Genomic DNA, 16,899 nt, shown 5'->3' with positions numbered 1-16,899 from the left:
CCTCACTCCAGTTATCTGTCTGTCCGTCCATCTGTCTACTCCCCACTCCAGTTATGTGTCTGTTCGTCCGTCTGTCCACTCCCCACTCCAGTCATCTGTCTGTCCATCCCTGCGTCCATTTCCTCCCCTGTCCAGTCATCCGTCTGTCCGTCCACTCACCAGTCCAGTCATCCGTCCGTCCATGCGTCCATCCACTCACCAGTCCAGTCATTCCTCTGTCCATCCGTGTGTCCATCCATTCATGGGCTCATCCATCCACCTAACTATCTATCTATCTGTCCGTCCATTTATGGGTCCATCTGTCTATCCATCCATCCATTCATGAGTCTACCCATCCCTTTTTCAGTCTAGCCAACCTTCTGCCATCCATCTATCCGCCCGTCCATCTAGCCTTTTGCCCATCCGTCCAGTCTATTCATTTGTCTGTTCTTCTGTCAGTCTGTCTGCCAATACAGCTATTTGGCCATCGACAGATTCTCTATCCATCCGTTTCTCATGCCCCCATCACCATGCTCTCCAGCCGCCAGCACTTCCAGACTCCTTTGTTTAACATGCACCTCCCACCCCATAGGCTGCTCTCGGGAGGAAGTGGGAACAGCAGCCAAGAGCTATGCATCTGACGAAGTGGGTCTTTGACCACAAAAGCTTATGCTCCAATAAATCTATTAGTCTATAGGGTGCCACAGGACTTCTCGTCACTTTTGAAGAGCTATGTAGTTCGCCTTCTGTGGGAGGGGTCTTGGAGGAGGCCCGGTTCCATGGGCAGCATGTGGTGTTGGTGGCAGCGGTGGGATGTAATTCATTGGGGGATCCTATGCTCTCAGTCTGTCTGTTGTCCACTGCAGGCAGCAGCCCCCTGGATAGCCCGCGGAACTTCTCCCCCAACACACCTGCCCACTTCTCCTTCGCCTCCTCCCGCAGGTAAGAGCTGCACTGCCCCATTGACGTCAGTCTCTGGGGCTGGGGCGTGCAATGAATTTACTGGGCCTCAGCCCAGTTCTCAGGTGTTCTCAGCACAAGCTACCCTCTCCCTTCACAGCTAACTGACACCCCACCAGCAGTGACCAAGGACTGAACTGGCTATAGAGACTGACGCCTTGACTCTAGAGTTGGGGAGGGATCCCAGGAGTCCTGGCTCCCATCCCCCCACTGCTCTAACCACTAGACCCTGCTCCCCTTCCAGAGCTTGGCATAGAAACCCAGGAGTCCAGACTCTCAGCCAATCCCTTGGCCCACACAGCACTTGGGAATGTAGAGGCTGTTCCCTCTGCCCCATCTGCTCCCTGCTCTAATTACTGCTCCCCCCCGCCCCAGAGCCTGAGGAGAAAGGCGCCATGTGCTGGAGCAGCCGGGCCCCACGGGGCTCACCCCGTCTGGCTGCTCGGGAGATGTTATGCGGGGCCAGCAGGGACTCACCTGGTGGCCCCGCACTCCCTAAGGTGCCTCAGCTTTGAAAGGACTCTTGTGCATTTCAAAAGGAAGTCCTGCAGGGAGCGTGGGGGATTGCTCTGGGAAGGGAGGCTGCCGGGTCCTGGTGTCCGAAGATGCTGATGCAATCCCTGGGCTGGCCCGTGGAGCATGAGGTCTCTGTTCCTGCCCACAATACCCCCCCATGTGCCCTGGCGCTGGGAGCCAGGACTCCTGGGTTCTCGCCCCAGCTCTGGGACGGGAGTGAGGTCTAGTGGTTAGAGTGGAGGAGGTAGGACTGGGAGCCAGGACTCCTGGGTTCTCGCCCCAGCTCTGGGACAGGAGTGAGGTCTAGTGGTTAGAGTGGAGGGGGTAGGGCTGGGAGCCAGAACTCCTGGGTTCTCGCCACAGCTCTGGGACAGGAGTGAGGTCTAGTGGTTAGAGTGGAGGGGGTACGGCTGGGAGCCAAGACTCCTGGGTTCTCTTCCTGACTCTTCCATCTCCCCATGGTTCATTGATGCCTCCATCTCTCCCAATGCCAAAGCCCCCATGCAGCTGCTCAGCCCCCTTCTCCCCCAAGCCTGGCAGTGGGGGCAGCTGGGTGGAGCCGCTCTCTGGGATCCCCCAGAGCGGGTCCCTTCACGCTCCGCTCTCTGGTCCCCGCAGGGCAGACGGGCGCCGCTGGTCTCTGGCTTCGCTCCCCTCATCCGGCTATGGAACCAACACACCCAGCTCCACCGTGTCGGTGAGTGTGCTCCCCCGAGAGGGGCAGGGAGAGCCAGGCCTCACCCACAGGGCTGACTCCAGGGCCCTGTGGGGCAGAGAGCCAGGAGGGGGCTGGGTCATGTGCAGCACTAGGGGGCGCTGTGGAGCAGTTCTCCTAGGACCGATTCTCTCCTCTAACCTAAGCTTGTGCCTGCCTATGAGGCTGTTAATTACAGGACATGCTCCACCCTAGAGGTGGCTGCATCTCAGTGCCATGTGAGGGGTCACTGAATAACCAGCCCCCCCACGTTTCCCCCAGCAGTGGGTGCCTCAATGCCAGGCTGCGGCTCCTAGCTAACTCTCCACTTTCTCCTCCCCCCTAGTCGTCCTGCTCGTCCCAGGAGCGGCTGCACCAGCTGCCCTACCAGCCTACCATGGATGAGCTGCATTTCCTCTCCAAGCACTTTGGCAGCACCGAGAGCATCACCGACGAGGATGGGGGCCGCCACTCGCCCGCTGTGCGCCCCCGGTCCCGGAGCCTCAGGTACTGCCGGGGCAGAGGGGGCGTCTCCATGTCCCCTGGCGCCTGCTCCCAGCTGGGGGTTTTGGAAACTTGCAGCGGAAACCTGCCTCCTGTAGGGTGGGGCTCAGCAGGGGGCGCTCTCCCGAGGCAGCCGGGGCCGGGGCACGGTGCGGCAGGAACTGGGGTGTCAGTAGGGGGCGCTCTCCTATGTACAAAGCCTTTCTGTGGTAACAGCGACCGAGTCTGCACCCCAGAGGTGGCTGCATCTCAGCACGGGGGTGGGGGGGCGTTTCTGGCCGTCGGGAGGCACTGCGGGGAGAGAAGTGTCAACCCCATGTGATTCTTTTCTCCCACCCTGCAGCCCGGGCCGCTCCCCCTCCTCTTACGACAACGAGATTGTGATGATGAACCATGTGTACAAGGAACGGTTCCCCAAGGTACGGCCCGGGGAGGGGACCGGCCCTGGGGAAGCTGAGGGGACAAGGCCCAGAGAGCAGGGGACGGGTCTAGGAACGTAGCTGGCAGAGTCCAGAGGTGTGGGGGCCCGAGGAGCAGGGAGAGGCCGACAGGGCCCCTGCGGCACCCCAGCTGTGGGTGTCTGGTGAGGGGGATCGGGCAGGGAGGGCCAAGCAGGACCCTGGACTTCCCATGGGGAGAGGGGACAGCTGAGTGGGGCTGGGAAAGAGCTGTGTGGTGACCAGCTGGGGATAGGGGGACGGGGGGTGTATGGAGGGCAGAGGGAAGGGGGGCAGGGGAAATGAGGGTGCAGATGGGATACATGGGTGGGGGGTTTGTGGGGATTGCTTTGGGAAGGGAGCCCTCTAGTGGTACATTGTACAACTGCTGCCTGACTCCTGGGTTGGGGGGGGACAGTGGGATCTAGTGGTTAGAGCAGAGGCTAAGCGCCAGGACTCCTGGGTGCTGCCCTGGCTTGGGGAGGGCCATGGAGTCTAGTGGTTAGAGCAGGGTCTGGGGGGCAGTGGGGTTCCTGTTCAGAGCAGTCGGGTCTCTGGGATATGCGCCCCCGGGTCCCGCTGCCAGCTCAGGAGTCCCCCCGTCCCCAGGCTACGGCGCAGATGGAGGAGAAGCTGCAGGATTTCGTCAGGGCCTTCGAGCCGGAGAGCGTGCTGCCCCTGGCCGACGGAGCGCTCAGCTTCATCCACCACCAGGTCATCGAGCTGGCCCGGGACTGCCTGGCCAAGGCCCGCGACGGGCTCATCACCAGCGTCTACTTCTACGAGCTGCAGGAGAACATGGAGAAGCTGCTGCAGGACGTGAGTGTGGGGAGGGCTGGGGTACGGGGGGGTGGCAGGGACAGTGGGGGCACGATGGGAGCAGATTAAAGGTTACAGGGACAAGGGGGTGAGATGGGAGTGGAGTGGGGTTATGGGGGGTGGGCTGTTATGGGGTGGTGGGATGGGAGCAGGGTTAGGAGGCTATAGGGCAGTGGGGGTCTATGGGAGCAGGGTGGGGAGCTATGGGGCAGTGGAGTGGGATGGAAGCAGGTTGGGGGGCTATGGGGCAGTGGAGGTCTATGGGAGCAGGGTGGGGAGCTATGGGGCAGTGGAGTGGGATGGAAGCAGGGTGGGGGGCTATGGGGCAGTGGGGGTCTATGGGAGCAGGGTGGGGAGCTATGGGCTGTGGGGGGTTTTTGGACAGTGATGGGCTATTGTAGCAGTGTGGCGGATATGGGGCAGTGGAGTGGAATGGAAGCAGGGTGGGGAGCTATGGGACAGTGGGATGGGATGGAAGCAGAGTGGGGGGTCTATGGGGCAGTGGAGTGGGATGGAAGTGGGGGGGCTATGGGGCAGTGGGGAGCTATAGGAGCAGAGTGGGGGGCTATGGGGCATGGAATGGGATGGAAGTGGGGTGGGGGGCTATGGGGCAGTGGGGAGCTATAGGAGCAGAGTGGGGGCTATGGGGCAGTGGAGTGGGATGGAAGCGGGGTGGGGGGGCTATGGGGCAGTGGAGTGGGATGGAAGTGGGGTGGGAGGGCTATGGGGCAGTGGGGAACTATAGGAGCAGAGTGGGGGGCTATGGGGCAGTGGAATGGGATGGAAGCGGGGTGGGGGGCTATGGGGCAGTGGAGTGGGATGGAAGCGGGGTGGGGGGGACTATGGGGCAGTGGAGTGGGATGGAAGCGGGGTGGGGGGCTATGGGGCAGTGAGATGGGACAGGGGGTCACAGGGATGAGATAGGAGCAGGCAGGTGCTGGGAAGTGGGGGACTGGCTGGGGCCGTGGAGGGTCCTGGGGTCAGGGCGGGGGGCAAGCCACCTGGGGCAGGCCAAGGTCATAGGGCCGGCCTGGGCTGCCTCTCCCCCCCCAGGCCTACGAGCGCTCGGAGAGCCTGGAAGTCGCCTTCGTGACCCAGCTGGTGAAGAAGCTGCTGATCATCATCTCACGCCCGGCGCGGCTCCTGGAGTGCCTGGTGAGGGGGGCGGGATCCCGGCCCAGCCAGGGGGCCATGGGCCAGGCACCTGGGTCCCTGCTCTAGCCCTCACCTGCAGCCCCCGCCCCTCTCCTAGAGCCAGGGCAGAACCCAGGAGTCCTGGCTCCCTGACCCCCCACCCATCCTTCTGACTCTCCTCTGTGCTTGCCCCCCAGCTCCCATCCCCACCCCATCTTTCCATGTGCCCCCCACAGCCATCCCCAAATCTGGCAGCTTGGACCACCCCGACCAGCCAATCCAATGTCACCCAGCTGGTCGCCCTGACAACATACTGGCCAATCAGTGGGCTGCTCCCTTGGCCCAATGACAAGCAAGCTGGCAGCAGGGGCGGCATGGCATTGGCCTCCCCGGGTGCTGATGTGGCCTGTTGCTGTGGCAACAGCTATTGCTGTCCAGTTGCTAGAGGGCCGTCATGGCAACAGGCAGGCAGAGGCATCCTCCAGCTGGAAACTCCCCCCCTCATTGTGATGCAGGGAATAGGGGTGGGCATGTGGGTAGCCCCTCCACTTTGCAACCGTCTACCCCCCAATCGAGCCGGGGGTTTATGAGACAGAGACGAAGGACAGCACCATGCGTCCGTGTCTGTGTGTATGAGAGAGAGAATTCTCTTACATTCAAGTTCCCAAAATACCCCCCCAACATCTCCCCGCACAAAGACACCTGCAACTCAACTGCACCTCCCCAACACACACGACACTCTGTGTCGCTCCAAAGCTTGTCTCTCTTACCAAGAGAAGTTGGTCTAATAAAGGATATTTCCTCACTCACCTTATCTCACTACACACCCCAACACACATACACAGCTGAAACACAAATACACCTGACCCCTGCTCCCCAACACACATCCAAATCTCTGAAACACAAATACACCTCCCCAGACAGACACAAATACCTGAAACAGACACCCCCAACGCAAATGTGCACAAATGCCTGCACCTGACATAGACACACCCACACCCCCGAAACACACAGACACAAACAATAGAACACTAGAACTGGAAGGGACCTTGAGAGGTCATCAAGTCCAGTCAAGTCCCCTGCCCTCATCCAGGACCAAGCACTGTCTAGACCATGGGTTCCTAAACTGGGGGGCGTGAAGAAATTTCAGAGGGGGTGCAAGGCGACCCATCCTCCCTCCCCTCAAGTTTTGCTGCCCTGTTCAGTTCCTTTTTTCCTTTTTTTTTTTTTTTTGGCTCAACAAGTTTTGCTGCTATTTGGAGGGGGGCGGGAGGGTTTTTCAAAAATCAAAAAGGGGGGCGTGATGCCAAAAAGTTTGGGAACCACTGGTCTAGACCATCCCTGACAGGTATCCAACCTGCTCTTAAATATCTCCAGTGATGGAGATTCCACAACCTCTCTAGGCAACTTATTCCAGTGCTTAACCACCCTGACAGGAAGTTTTTCCTAATGTCCAACCTAAACCTCCCTTGCTGCAATTTAAGCCCATTGGCAGAGGCCAAGGAGAACAATTTTTTTCCCTGCTCCTTGTAACACCCTGTTAGATACTTAAAAACCTTAATCATGTCTCCTCTTGGTCTTCTCTTTTCCAAACGAAACAAGCCCAATTCCTTCAGCCTTACCTCATAGCTCATGTTTTCTAGATCTTTCTTCATTTTTGTTGCTCTTCTCTGGACCTTCTCCAATTTCTCCACATCTTACTTGAAATGTGGTGCCCAGAACTGGACACAATACTCCAACTGAGGCCTAACCAGCACAGAGCAAAGCAGAAGACTGACTTCTTGTGTCTTGCTCACAACACCCCTGTTCATGCAGCCCAGAATCACGTTTGCTTTTTTTTGAAGCAGCATCACACTGCTGACTCAAATTTAACTTGTGATCTACTATGACCCCTGAATCCCTTTCTGCAGGACTCCTTCCTAGACAGTCGCTTCCCATTCTGTATGTGTAACGGATTGTTCCTCCCTAAGTGGAGCACTTTGCATTTGTCCTTATTAAACTTCGTCCTGTTTACCTCAGACCATTTCTCCAGTTTGTCCCGATCATTTAGAATTTTGACTCAGTCCTCCAAGGCAGTTGCAGCTGCTCCCAGCTTGGGATCATCTGCAAATGTAATAATTGTGCTCTCTATGCCGATCTCAAAATTGTTGATGAAGATATTGAACAGAACTGGCCCCAAAACAGACCCCTGCAGAACCCCACTTGTTATGCCCTTCCAGCATGACTGTGAACCATTAATAACTACTCTCTGTGAATGGTTATCCAGCCAGTTTTGCACCCACTTTCCAGTAGCCCCATCTAGGTTGTATTTCTTTAGTTTATTGATAAGAAGATCATGCAAAACCATGTCAAATGCCTTACTAAAGTCTAGGTGTACCACGTCCACAGCTTCTCCTTTATTCACAAGACTTGTTAGCCTATCAAAGAAAGCTATCAGATTCGTTTGACATGATTTGTTCTTTATAAATCCATTCTGGCTGTTATCTATCACCTTATTTTCTTCCAGTTGTGTGCAGAAGAATTCCTTAATTTCTTGTTCCATTATCTTTCCTGGCACAGAAGTTAAACTGACTGGTCTGTAGTTTTCTGGGTTGTTCTTATTCCCCTTTTTATAGATGGGCACTAGATTTGCCCTTTTCCAGTCTTCTGAAATCTCTCCTGACTTCCGTGACTTTCAAAGATGACAGCTAAAGGCTCAGATACCTCCTCTATCAGCTCCTTGAGTATTCTAGGATGCATTTCATCAGGCCCTGGTGACTTGCAGGCATCTAACTTCTAAGTAATTTTTAACTTGTTCTTTTCCTATTTTAACTTCTAAACGTACTCCCTTTACACTAGCATTCACTATGTTAGGCATCCTGTCACCATCAGTCTTCTTGGTGAAAACCGAAACAAAGAAGTCGTTAAGCACCTTTGCCATTTCTACATTTTCTGTTAGGCTGTGTCTAGACTTGCCAGTTTTTCCAGAAAATCAGCCGCTTTTCCGGAAAAACTTGCCAGCTGTCTATACTGGCCGCTTGAATTTCCGCAAAAGCACTGACTTCCTACTGTAAGAAATCACTGCTTCTTGAGGAAATACTATGCTGCTTCCGTTCAGGCAAAAGTCCTTTTGCGCAAAGCTTTTGCGCAAAAGGGCCAGTGTAGACAGCTCAGATTTGTTTTCCGCAAAAAAGCCCCCATCGCGAAAATGGCGATTGGGGCTTTTTTGCAGAAAAGCGTGTCTAGATTGGCACGGACGCTTTTCTGCAAAAAGTGCTTTTGCGGAAAAGCGTCCATGCCAATCTAGACGCGCTTTTCCAAAAATGCTTTTAATGGAAAAACTTTTCCGTTAAAAGCATTTCTGGAAAATCATGCCAGTCTAGACGTAGCCTTATTGTTTTTCCTTCTTCATTGAGCAATGGGCTTCCCCTGTCCTTGGTCTTCCTCTTGCTTCTAATATATTTGTAGAATGTCATCTTGTTGCTCTTTATGTCTCTTGCTAGATTGAGCTCGTTTTGTGCCTTTGCCTTTCTAATCTTGCCCCTGCCTACTTGTGCGACTTGCTTATGTTCATCCTTTGTAACTGGAACTAGTGTCCACATTTTATACGACTTTTTATAAGATTTTTAGATCATGTAAGATCTCCTGGTTAAGCCAAGGCGGCTTCTTGCCAGACTTCCTATCTTTCCTAGGCAGTGGAATAGTTTGCTCTTAGGCCCTTAATAATGGCCTGACCCTCCCTCCACTTGCTGATACACACACAGAAATGCCTGATGCGCACACACAGCTCAGATTGATGCCAACACTGGCATCCTGCCCACGATGCCCCCTACTGGGCAGTCTCTGCTGTGCCTTGACCCCCCCTGCTCACCAACCCAAGATGCCCTACTAAGCGCCTCCCCCCCTTGCAGGCATATTTGCCCCTCCCCCATGTCCGTCTCCTGTCTCAGACACAAGGGATGCCTTGGGGTGTGTCCCCTGTGGGCATGGGGTCCCCCCACCTGCCTGCTACTGACAGGGCTGCCGGCATCTCACAGGAATTTAACCCGGAGGAGTTTTACCACCTGCTGGAGGCAGCCGAGGATCACGCCAAAGAGGGACACCTGGTGAAGACGGATATTCCCCGGTACATCATCTGCCAGCTGGGGCTCACCCGCGACCCCTTCACAGGTAACCTTGGCAGGGGACCAGTGCCCACAGCTGCCAGGCCTGTGCTAGCCGGCTTGGGGGGCTCTGACTGCTGGTGTGTTTGCATGGCCCACGTAGGGGTGATGTATGCGGGGGGCATGTGCGCCTTAGCACGTGTGCGTCTGTGATCGCAGGCGAGTGTGTGACTGCACACATGGTAGCTTGCACCTCCGTGTGTGTGTGTTATTGCACAGGGGCATATGCATTAACATGCACATGTGGGTGTTATTGCATGTGTGTGTCTGTGTGTGTTAGCATACATGTGTGTAAGATTGCATGTGGGTGTGTGATTGCATGTGTGCCAGTGTGCATGTGGTGTTACTGCATGTGGGGATGACTGTGTGTTAACGTGCAAATGTGGGGATTACTGCACATGTGCATATGACTGCGTTAGCATGCAGAGGTGTGTGTTGCACATTGGTGTGTAACTACACGTGTGTTAGCATGCACATGTGTGTGTGTTGACTGCATGTATTAGCGTGCATTTGTGATGTTACTGCATGTGTATGACTGTATTAGCACATGTGTGGTATATGCAACATGTGTTAGCCATCATGTGTCTAAGATTGCCTGGAGGTGTGTGACTGCACATGTGATTGCATGTATGTGGGTGTGATGGCATGTGGGCGTGTATATGCCGTTAGCAGGCATGCATCTGGGCTTGCATTTCTGTGAATGCACGTGTATTTGAATTCACATGGGTGTGACTGTCAGTCTGCATGCCTCCGTGCCTTGGCACCTTTATGTCCACATGCATATGCATGTCCGCATGTGTATGCATGCTGTGTGTTTGCAGCTGTGTGTCGCATGCCTGTGTGACTGCGTGCATGTGTTTGGGGGTGTGCCCGTACGCCTGTGACTGTATATATGTTAGCATGCACACGCATGCACGTGCCAGCCTCTCTCTGTGACTGGGTGTGGACGGAGGCCCACGGCTGTGCATGCATGTGGCCACACAAGTCGTTCTTCCTGCACTTCCGTGGGTGCCAGTCTTGTTCCCTTGGGCTCCCGTGGCCCCTCTCCTCAGCCCATGTTTCCTCCCCAGACATGGTGCATCTGGAGGAACACGACAGCGGGGGATCCAACACGCCCGAGACAGACGAGTTCATGGAGGTAACTTCCCGCCCGGGCCGCAGACAGCACACACCATCAGGAGCCATGTGGGGAGGGCAGTGTAGCAGGGCGGGGCCTGGTGCCCCACAGCTCCGCATCTGAACGGATGGGGCCACAGTCATGTGGGAGACTTGCTGTGCTACTGCCCCCTACTAGAGGGGACTGGAGCAGCCCTGCTGTGTGCCCGAACCGCCCAGGTGGCACTGGGGGGCGGGGGGGGGGGGGTAGCATGGCAAAGAGCTTGGGTAGGTACGTCTGGCCCCACCTGGGGCATTCTGTTGATGCCCAAATGCTCCCCCCCCCCAAGGTACCGACACACTACAGCGGCAATACAGCCACACTCCCACACAGTCACACAACACCCAGACTTGCTTATAGAGAAACACACTCAGACTGGCATGCAACAGTCACACACACCTAGAGAGACACAGCCCCAGACCAACATGCCCAACTCATCCCAGAGAGACACACACAGACAGACAACCCCGGAAACAGCACATACAACTCATCCAAGAGACCCCCCCCCTCCCTGTCACACCCCCTCTGAACCAACCCTCACAACGACACGGTGCAACCCAGACACACACACAGGCCAGCCTGCACCACAGTCACACACAGCTAGAGAGAGACAACCCCAGAAATCCCCCTCACGGCCTGTCCTGGAAACACACACACTCCCTGCCATCACATAGCTCCAGAGGAACGACACCCCACCCTCCCGAACAACACTTGCTGAGACACACAGCTCCAGAATCAGTCCCCTCAGACACATATAGCTCGGCCCCAGAAGGAAACAACACACAAACACAGCCTGCAGACACACACCCCGGAAAGACGCAGACTGATAAATAACATCCTCCCATGCAGAGACACACACACTCAACCCCAGGAACAACACAACCCACTCCAGACACACACCCTGCAGAGCCACCTCCTTCAGAGAGACACAATACCTGGATCATAACAGTCTCCTCCCGTCACCCCCCACAGAGAGAGACAACCTGGGGAATAACACAAGCACCCCAGATACACAACCCCAGAAACAACTCTCCCCATAGACCCACTCCACCAGGGACCCCCAGCCTCACAGCAACATGTACAAACACAACCTCCGCACACACACACATACCCGTCCTGAGCCGAGGCTGGCCTGGCTGACGGTAGCCCATCATGGGAATGCCAGGCACCTAGTACTTTGCAAGGGAGAGAGGTCCAGTGGTTAGAGCAGGGAGCTGGTGGGCTCCAAGGGCTGACGTGGCGGGAATCTGGGGTTGCGGGCTCCCCTTTTCCCACCCCCACCCTCAGTGATGTATGTAATTTATTCCAGGGCCGAGGAGCCGCCCTGAAACACAAGAAACCGCCAGGAGAAGGGGACTTTGAAACCATCAAACTCATTAGCAATGGGGCCTATGGGTGAGAGAGTGTTGGGGGAGGGAGGTGAACTCTAGCCTGGGGCCCCTCCAGCGGCCGGGGCCTGCCCCCTTTGGAGGTGAGGGAAGACCTGAGAGATCTGGCTCCTCCCCTCACAGCCCCCTGGAAGAGAGCACCCCCAACCTGCCCCTGGGGGCGGGGAGAGAGCACTGGACTCCTGGTTCTATCCCAACTCGGAGGCAGCAGTGACGCTGAGTGGTTAGAGGGGGCTGGGAGTCAGCCTGGGTTCTGGCCCCCCCGGAAGGGAGCGGTGAGAGCCGGGGGTGCAGACTGGAGCCGAGCGCTGCGCTGTTCCAGGGCCGTGTACTTGGTGCGGCACAAGGAGACCCGGCAGCGCTTCGCCATGAAGAGGATCAACAAGCAGAACCTGATCCTGCGGAACCAGATCCAGCAGGCCTTCGTGGAGCGCGACATCCTCACCTTCGCCGAGAACCCCTTCGTCGTCAGCATGTTCTGCTCCTTCGAGACCAAGCGCCACCTCTGCATGGTCATGGAGTATGTGGAAGGTACGGTGGGCATAGCCAAGGCTGGGCGTGCTTGGGGTGGGGGCTGGGCGTGCCAAGGGGCAGGGTGGGATGGGCGTGCCAAGGGGCAGGGTGGGATGGGTGTGCCTGGAGCCAGGGGATGGGCATACCTGGGGGCAAGGGATGGGCGTGCCCAGGGGTGGGGGATGGGCGTGCCCGGGGGCAGGATGGGTGCCCCTGGAGCCAGGAGATGGGCAACCTGGGGCCAGGTGTGGGACAGGCACCCCCAGGGCTGGGCCCTCATTGGGCAGGGACATTGACGATGGCCCTGAAACTGGCTCCGCTGCCCATCCAGCACCATGGTGGGAGCAGCGTGTCCTGTAACAACATGATGGTGTTGTGTTGTGATGTGGCAGGACTTCCCACCAGTGTGTTGTGTTATAACTCAGCAGCACTGTGTTGTGACATGCCCCTTCTGCATAGCCACAAGGCAGGAGGTGGGTGGAGGGGCGTGGTAGGGTGGGGGGGCAGGGCAGGAAGAGCTGCGGCACAGCGGGGTGATGGCCGGCCACGGCAGCTGAGTTGTCGTGCTGATGCTGAATTGTCATGTGGGGAGGTCGGGTCGTGCACGGAGGGATGGGATGGGGTGACCCTGGGGCGTGACACAGCAGGTGGTCTAGGGAAGGGCAGCGTTGCATTTCGACAGGCTGGAGCTGTATTGCGATGAGGCGATGTGCTGGCAAGACGTGGCATGCAGGGGTGATGTCTGTTGTGGCAGAGGCTGTTTTAGCTACTCCTGGGGGAATCCTGCGCCGAGAAGCGAACAATTCTGTACACGCTATTTAAAATCCAGCCTATTTCATTTGTCAAAATAACAAACGAATCCCACACTTTCAATTATTTTGGCCGTTAATTTCAAATACCTACTAGCGAGCGAGTGTGTCTGTGACAAGAGGCCGTTCAAGAAACGTTTTTCGGCAAATAGCTTCCTTAGTTAGGCCTATTGGTACAGAATCCGGTTCTATGTTTGAACCAGATGTCCTTCCGCCTCCAGAAGCTGGGCAAAGGCTGGGGGGAGTCCGGGTAGTGGAGGAGCAGACAGAGAGAGAAGTAACTGCTGGGAAGGAGCCTGAGTGTGAACTTGCAGGGTCCTTCTCTCTGATCTTTTACCACCATGTGCAGAATAATTTTTATGTGCACCAAGGCATGTGTGAATGTGCACCACCAGCAGGAGAAACACAAACCTAGTGGGGGGGGGGGGGCTGCTCTGCTAATTAGCTGTGCGGCACTGGAATTTCTCCTGCATGGCCGCACAATGCTGGTTGTTGGGAAAAGTATGGAACAGGGATTTTTGGGGGGTGGGGTGGGGGCAGGGAGAGATTGTCGGGGAACTTCTCCCCGGCAGTCAGGCACATGGGTCCCTCCACCCGCACTCAGACTCCCCCAGCTGGCCCTGCATCTCCACTCCCATTCAGCCTGTCCTCCCCACCAGCCCTGCTGAGCCCCTGTCTGACCCCCAGCTGCCTGGGAAGAGGGCGGCTTTTTCTCTTCCCTCTGTCCTAGCACCACAGCACCCTCTGCTGGGCAAAAGGCAGAACACCCGCAGCTCCCCGGGGCGTTACTCGGCTGAGGGTGTTGGGGCTGAACGCTCAGACTCCAAGCGAGGGTCGGGGGTGCAGTGCATCTCCCTGTGGGTTTGAGAATGGGGGGGTCTCCCTGGCTCCCCCGGCAGGTGGGGACTGCGCCACGCTGCTGAAGAACATCGGGGCCCTGCCCGTGGAGTTGGCACGGATGTACTTCGCCGAGACCGTGCTGGCGCTGGAGTATCTGCACAACTACGGGATTGTCCACCGCGACCTCAAACCCGACAAGTACGGAGCCAGCGGGGTGGGGAGCAGGACGCTGGGCTCCTCTGCCCAGCTCTGGGAGGGGAAGGGGTCCTAGTGGTTAGAGTGGGAGGGGCCGGGAGTCCCGGGTTCTATTCTCAGCTCTGGGAGGGGAGTGGGGCCTAGTGGATAGAGCCGGGGCTGGGGGGATGTGACGGCGCATTGGGGAGCTCCCCAACCCTGCACCTCCTCTGCAGCAAGATGTGACTCCGCCAGCCAGTAGAATATGGAGGGTTTATTGCTTCTCAGAGACACGACACAGCACAGCACAGCACAGGCGCAATGTGGACACAGGAGTGAGGGGCAGGCAGCCTCAGACCCCTTGGGGCAGGGGGACACAGGCCCCTGAACCCCCAGTACTCGGCTCAGTCTGTTCTCTTCATGTTTGCCCAGCCCAGACTGCCCCTTCTCCACGCCACAGACCCTCGTCCCCCCAGGTAGCCCCACCCCGTCCCCTGGCCATTGCCTACGGGCGCCTGCTTGGGGCGACCCCCGCTGGGCTGTGCTTACAGACACCGGCCAGTAGGGGTCACCCACAGCAACCAGTGACTGCCCTACCAGAGCGGACCCCAGAGCGCACGGCGTCCCTGCTACGTCACAGGGGAGCTGGGAGCCTGGGTTTTATTCCCAGCTCCAGGAGGGGAGTGATGCTTAGTGGTTAGAATGGGAGGGGGGCTGGACTCCCAAATTCTGTTCCCCAAAAGAGGCAGCTCCTTCCATTGCTCATTCATTCTCCTCCCTCAGCCCCATCAGGGCCCCCCTTAAGTATGGGGCTGGGCCATGCGATAGAGCGATCTGGGGCCAGGAGGAGGTGGGGGCCTCAGCATCCTCTCAGGGGCTCCCTGTCGCTGTCCCCCCAGCCTGCTCATCACCTCCATGGGGCACATCAAGCTGACGGACTTCGGCCTCTCCAAGATGGGGCTGATGAGCCTCACGACCAACCTGTACGAGGGCCACATCGAGAAGGACGCTCGCGAGTTCCTGGACAAGCAGGTGGGGCCACAGGGTGGGGAATGAGGGCCACGGGGGATGGGCTGCAATTGACAGGGCTCCCAGGGCCCTTGAAGGGGGGCTCAGGCAGGGGATAAGCACTAGCCGGGGCTGATGGGAGGTTCGGGGGGGCTGGGCACTAGCCGGGGCTGATGGGAGGTTCGGGGGGGCTGGGCACTAGCCGGGGCTGATGGGAGCTCAGCGGGGGCTGGGCACTAGCCGGGGCTGATGGGAGGTTCGGGGGGGCTGGGCACTAGCCGGGGCTGATGGGAGGTCCGGGGGGGCTGGGCACTAGCCGGGGCTGATGGGAGGTTCGGGGGGCTGGGCACTAGCCGGGGCTGATGGGAGGTCCGGGGGGGCTGGGCACTAGCCGGGGCTGATGGGAGGTTCGGGGGGGCTGGGCACTAGCCGGGGCTGATGGGAGGTTCGGGGGGCTGGGCACTAGCCGGGGCTGATGGGAGGTCCGGGGGGGCTGGGCACTAGCCGGGGCTGATGGGAGGTTCGGGGGGGCTGGGCACTAGCCGGGGCTGATGGGAGGTTCGGGGGGGCGGGGCACTAGCCGGGGCTGATGGGAGGTTCGGGGGGGCTGGGCACTAGCCGGGGCTGATGGGAGGTTCGGGGGGGCTGGGCACTAGCCGGGGCTGATGGGAGGTTCGGGGGGGCTGGGCACTAGCCGGGGCTGATGGGAGGTTCGGGGGGGCTGGGCACTAGCCGGGGCTGATGGGAGGTTCGGGGGGGCTGGGCACTAGCCGGGGCTGATGGGAGGTTCGGGGGGGCTGGGCACTAGCCGGGGCTGATGGGAGGTTCGGGGGGGCTGGGCACTAGCCGGGGCTGATGGGAGGTTCGGGGGGGCTGGGCACTAGCCGGGGCTGATGGGAGGTTCGGGGGGGCGGGGCACTAGCCGGGGCTGATGGGAGGTTCGGGGGGGCTGGGCACTAGCCGGGGCTGACGGGAGGTTCGGGGGGGCTGGGCACTAGCCGGGGCTGATGGGAGGTTCGGGGGGGCTGGGCACTAGCCGGGGCTAATGGGAGGTTCGGGGGGGCTGGGCACTAGCCGGGGCTGATGGGAGGTTCGGGGGGGCTGGGCACTAGCCGGGGCTGATGGGAGGTTCGGGGGGGGCTGGGCACTAGACGGGGCTGATGGGAGGTTCGGGGGGGCTGGGCACTAGCCGGGGCTGACGGGAGGTTCGGGGGGGCTGGGCACTAGCCGGGGCTGACGGGAGGTTCGGGGGGGGCTGGGCACTAGCCGGGGCTGACGGGAGGTTCGGGGGGGGCTGGGCACTAGCCGGGGCTGATGGGAGGTTCGGGGGGGGCTGGGCACTAGCCGGGGCTGACGGGAGGTTCGGGGGGGCTGGGCACTAGCCGGGGCTGACGGGAGGTTCGGGGGGGGCTGGGCACTAGCCGGGGCTGACGGGAGGTTCGGGGGGGGCTGGGCACTAGCCGGGGCTGACGGGAGGTTCGGGGGGGCGGGGCACTAGCCGGGGCTGACGGGAGGTTCGGGGGGGCTGGGCACTAGCCGGGGCTGACGGGAGGTTCGGGGGGGGCTGGGCACTAGCCGGGGCTGACGGGAGGTTCGGGGGGGCGGGGCACTAGCCGGGGCTGATGGGAGGTTCGGGGGGGGCTGGGCACTAGCCGGGGCTGATGGGAGGTTCGGGGGGGCTGGGCACTAGCCGGGGCTGATGGGAGGTTCGGGGGGGGCTGGGCACTAGCCGGGGCTGATGGGAGGTCTGGGGGGGCTGGGCACTAGCCGGGGCTGATGGGAGGTTCGGGGGGGCTGGGCACTAGCCGGGGCTGACGGGAGGTTCG

The 16,899-nt window shown here is 58.9% G+C and overlaps 1 protein-coding gene across 5 annotated transcripts in view; it reads left to right on the top strand.

The window, feature by feature from the left end:
- Positions 1-16,899, top strand: part of MAST1 (microtubule associated serine/threonine kinase 1) — a 45,296-nt gene that overhangs the window by 16,421 nt on the left and 11,976 nt on the right. For all 5 annotated transcript variants that reach the window (XM_075902399.1, XM_075902401.1, XM_075902402.1 and 2 more), the window contains 12 exons: positions 846-921; positions 2,074-2,152; positions 2,496-2,656; positions 2,997-3,072; positions 3,700-3,909; positions 4,963-5,064; positions 9,060-9,192; positions 10,256-10,323; positions 11,651-11,736; positions 12,052-12,260; positions 13,951-14,089; positions 14,965-15,097. In XM_075902399.1, the coding sequence (XP_075758514.1) occupies positions 846-921; positions 2,074-2,152; positions 2,496-2,656; positions 2,997-3,072; positions 3,700-3,909; positions 4,963-5,064; positions 9,060-9,192; positions 10,256-10,323; positions 11,651-11,736; positions 12,052-12,260; positions 13,951-14,089; positions 14,965-15,097 (1,472 nt within the window). The remainder of the gene's footprint in view (positions 1-845; positions 922-2,073; positions 2,153-2,495; positions 2,657-2,996; positions 3,073-3,699; positions 3,910-4,962; positions 5,065-9,059; positions 9,193-10,255; positions 10,324-11,650; positions 11,737-12,051; positions 12,261-13,950; positions 14,090-14,964; positions 15,098-16,899) is intronic.

The sequence above is a fragment of the Pelodiscus sinensis genome, chromosome 19, assembly GCF_049634645.1.
Source record: "Pelodiscus sinensis isolate JC-2024 chromosome 19, ASM4963464v1, whole genome shotgun sequence".
In the NCBI taxonomy this organism is placed as follows: domain Eukaryota; kingdom Metazoa; phylum Chordata; order Testudines; family Trionychidae; genus Pelodiscus; species Pelodiscus sinensis.
Note: the sequence above shows the minus strand (reverse complement) of the source record. Positions and strands in the feature narration are given on the sequence as shown.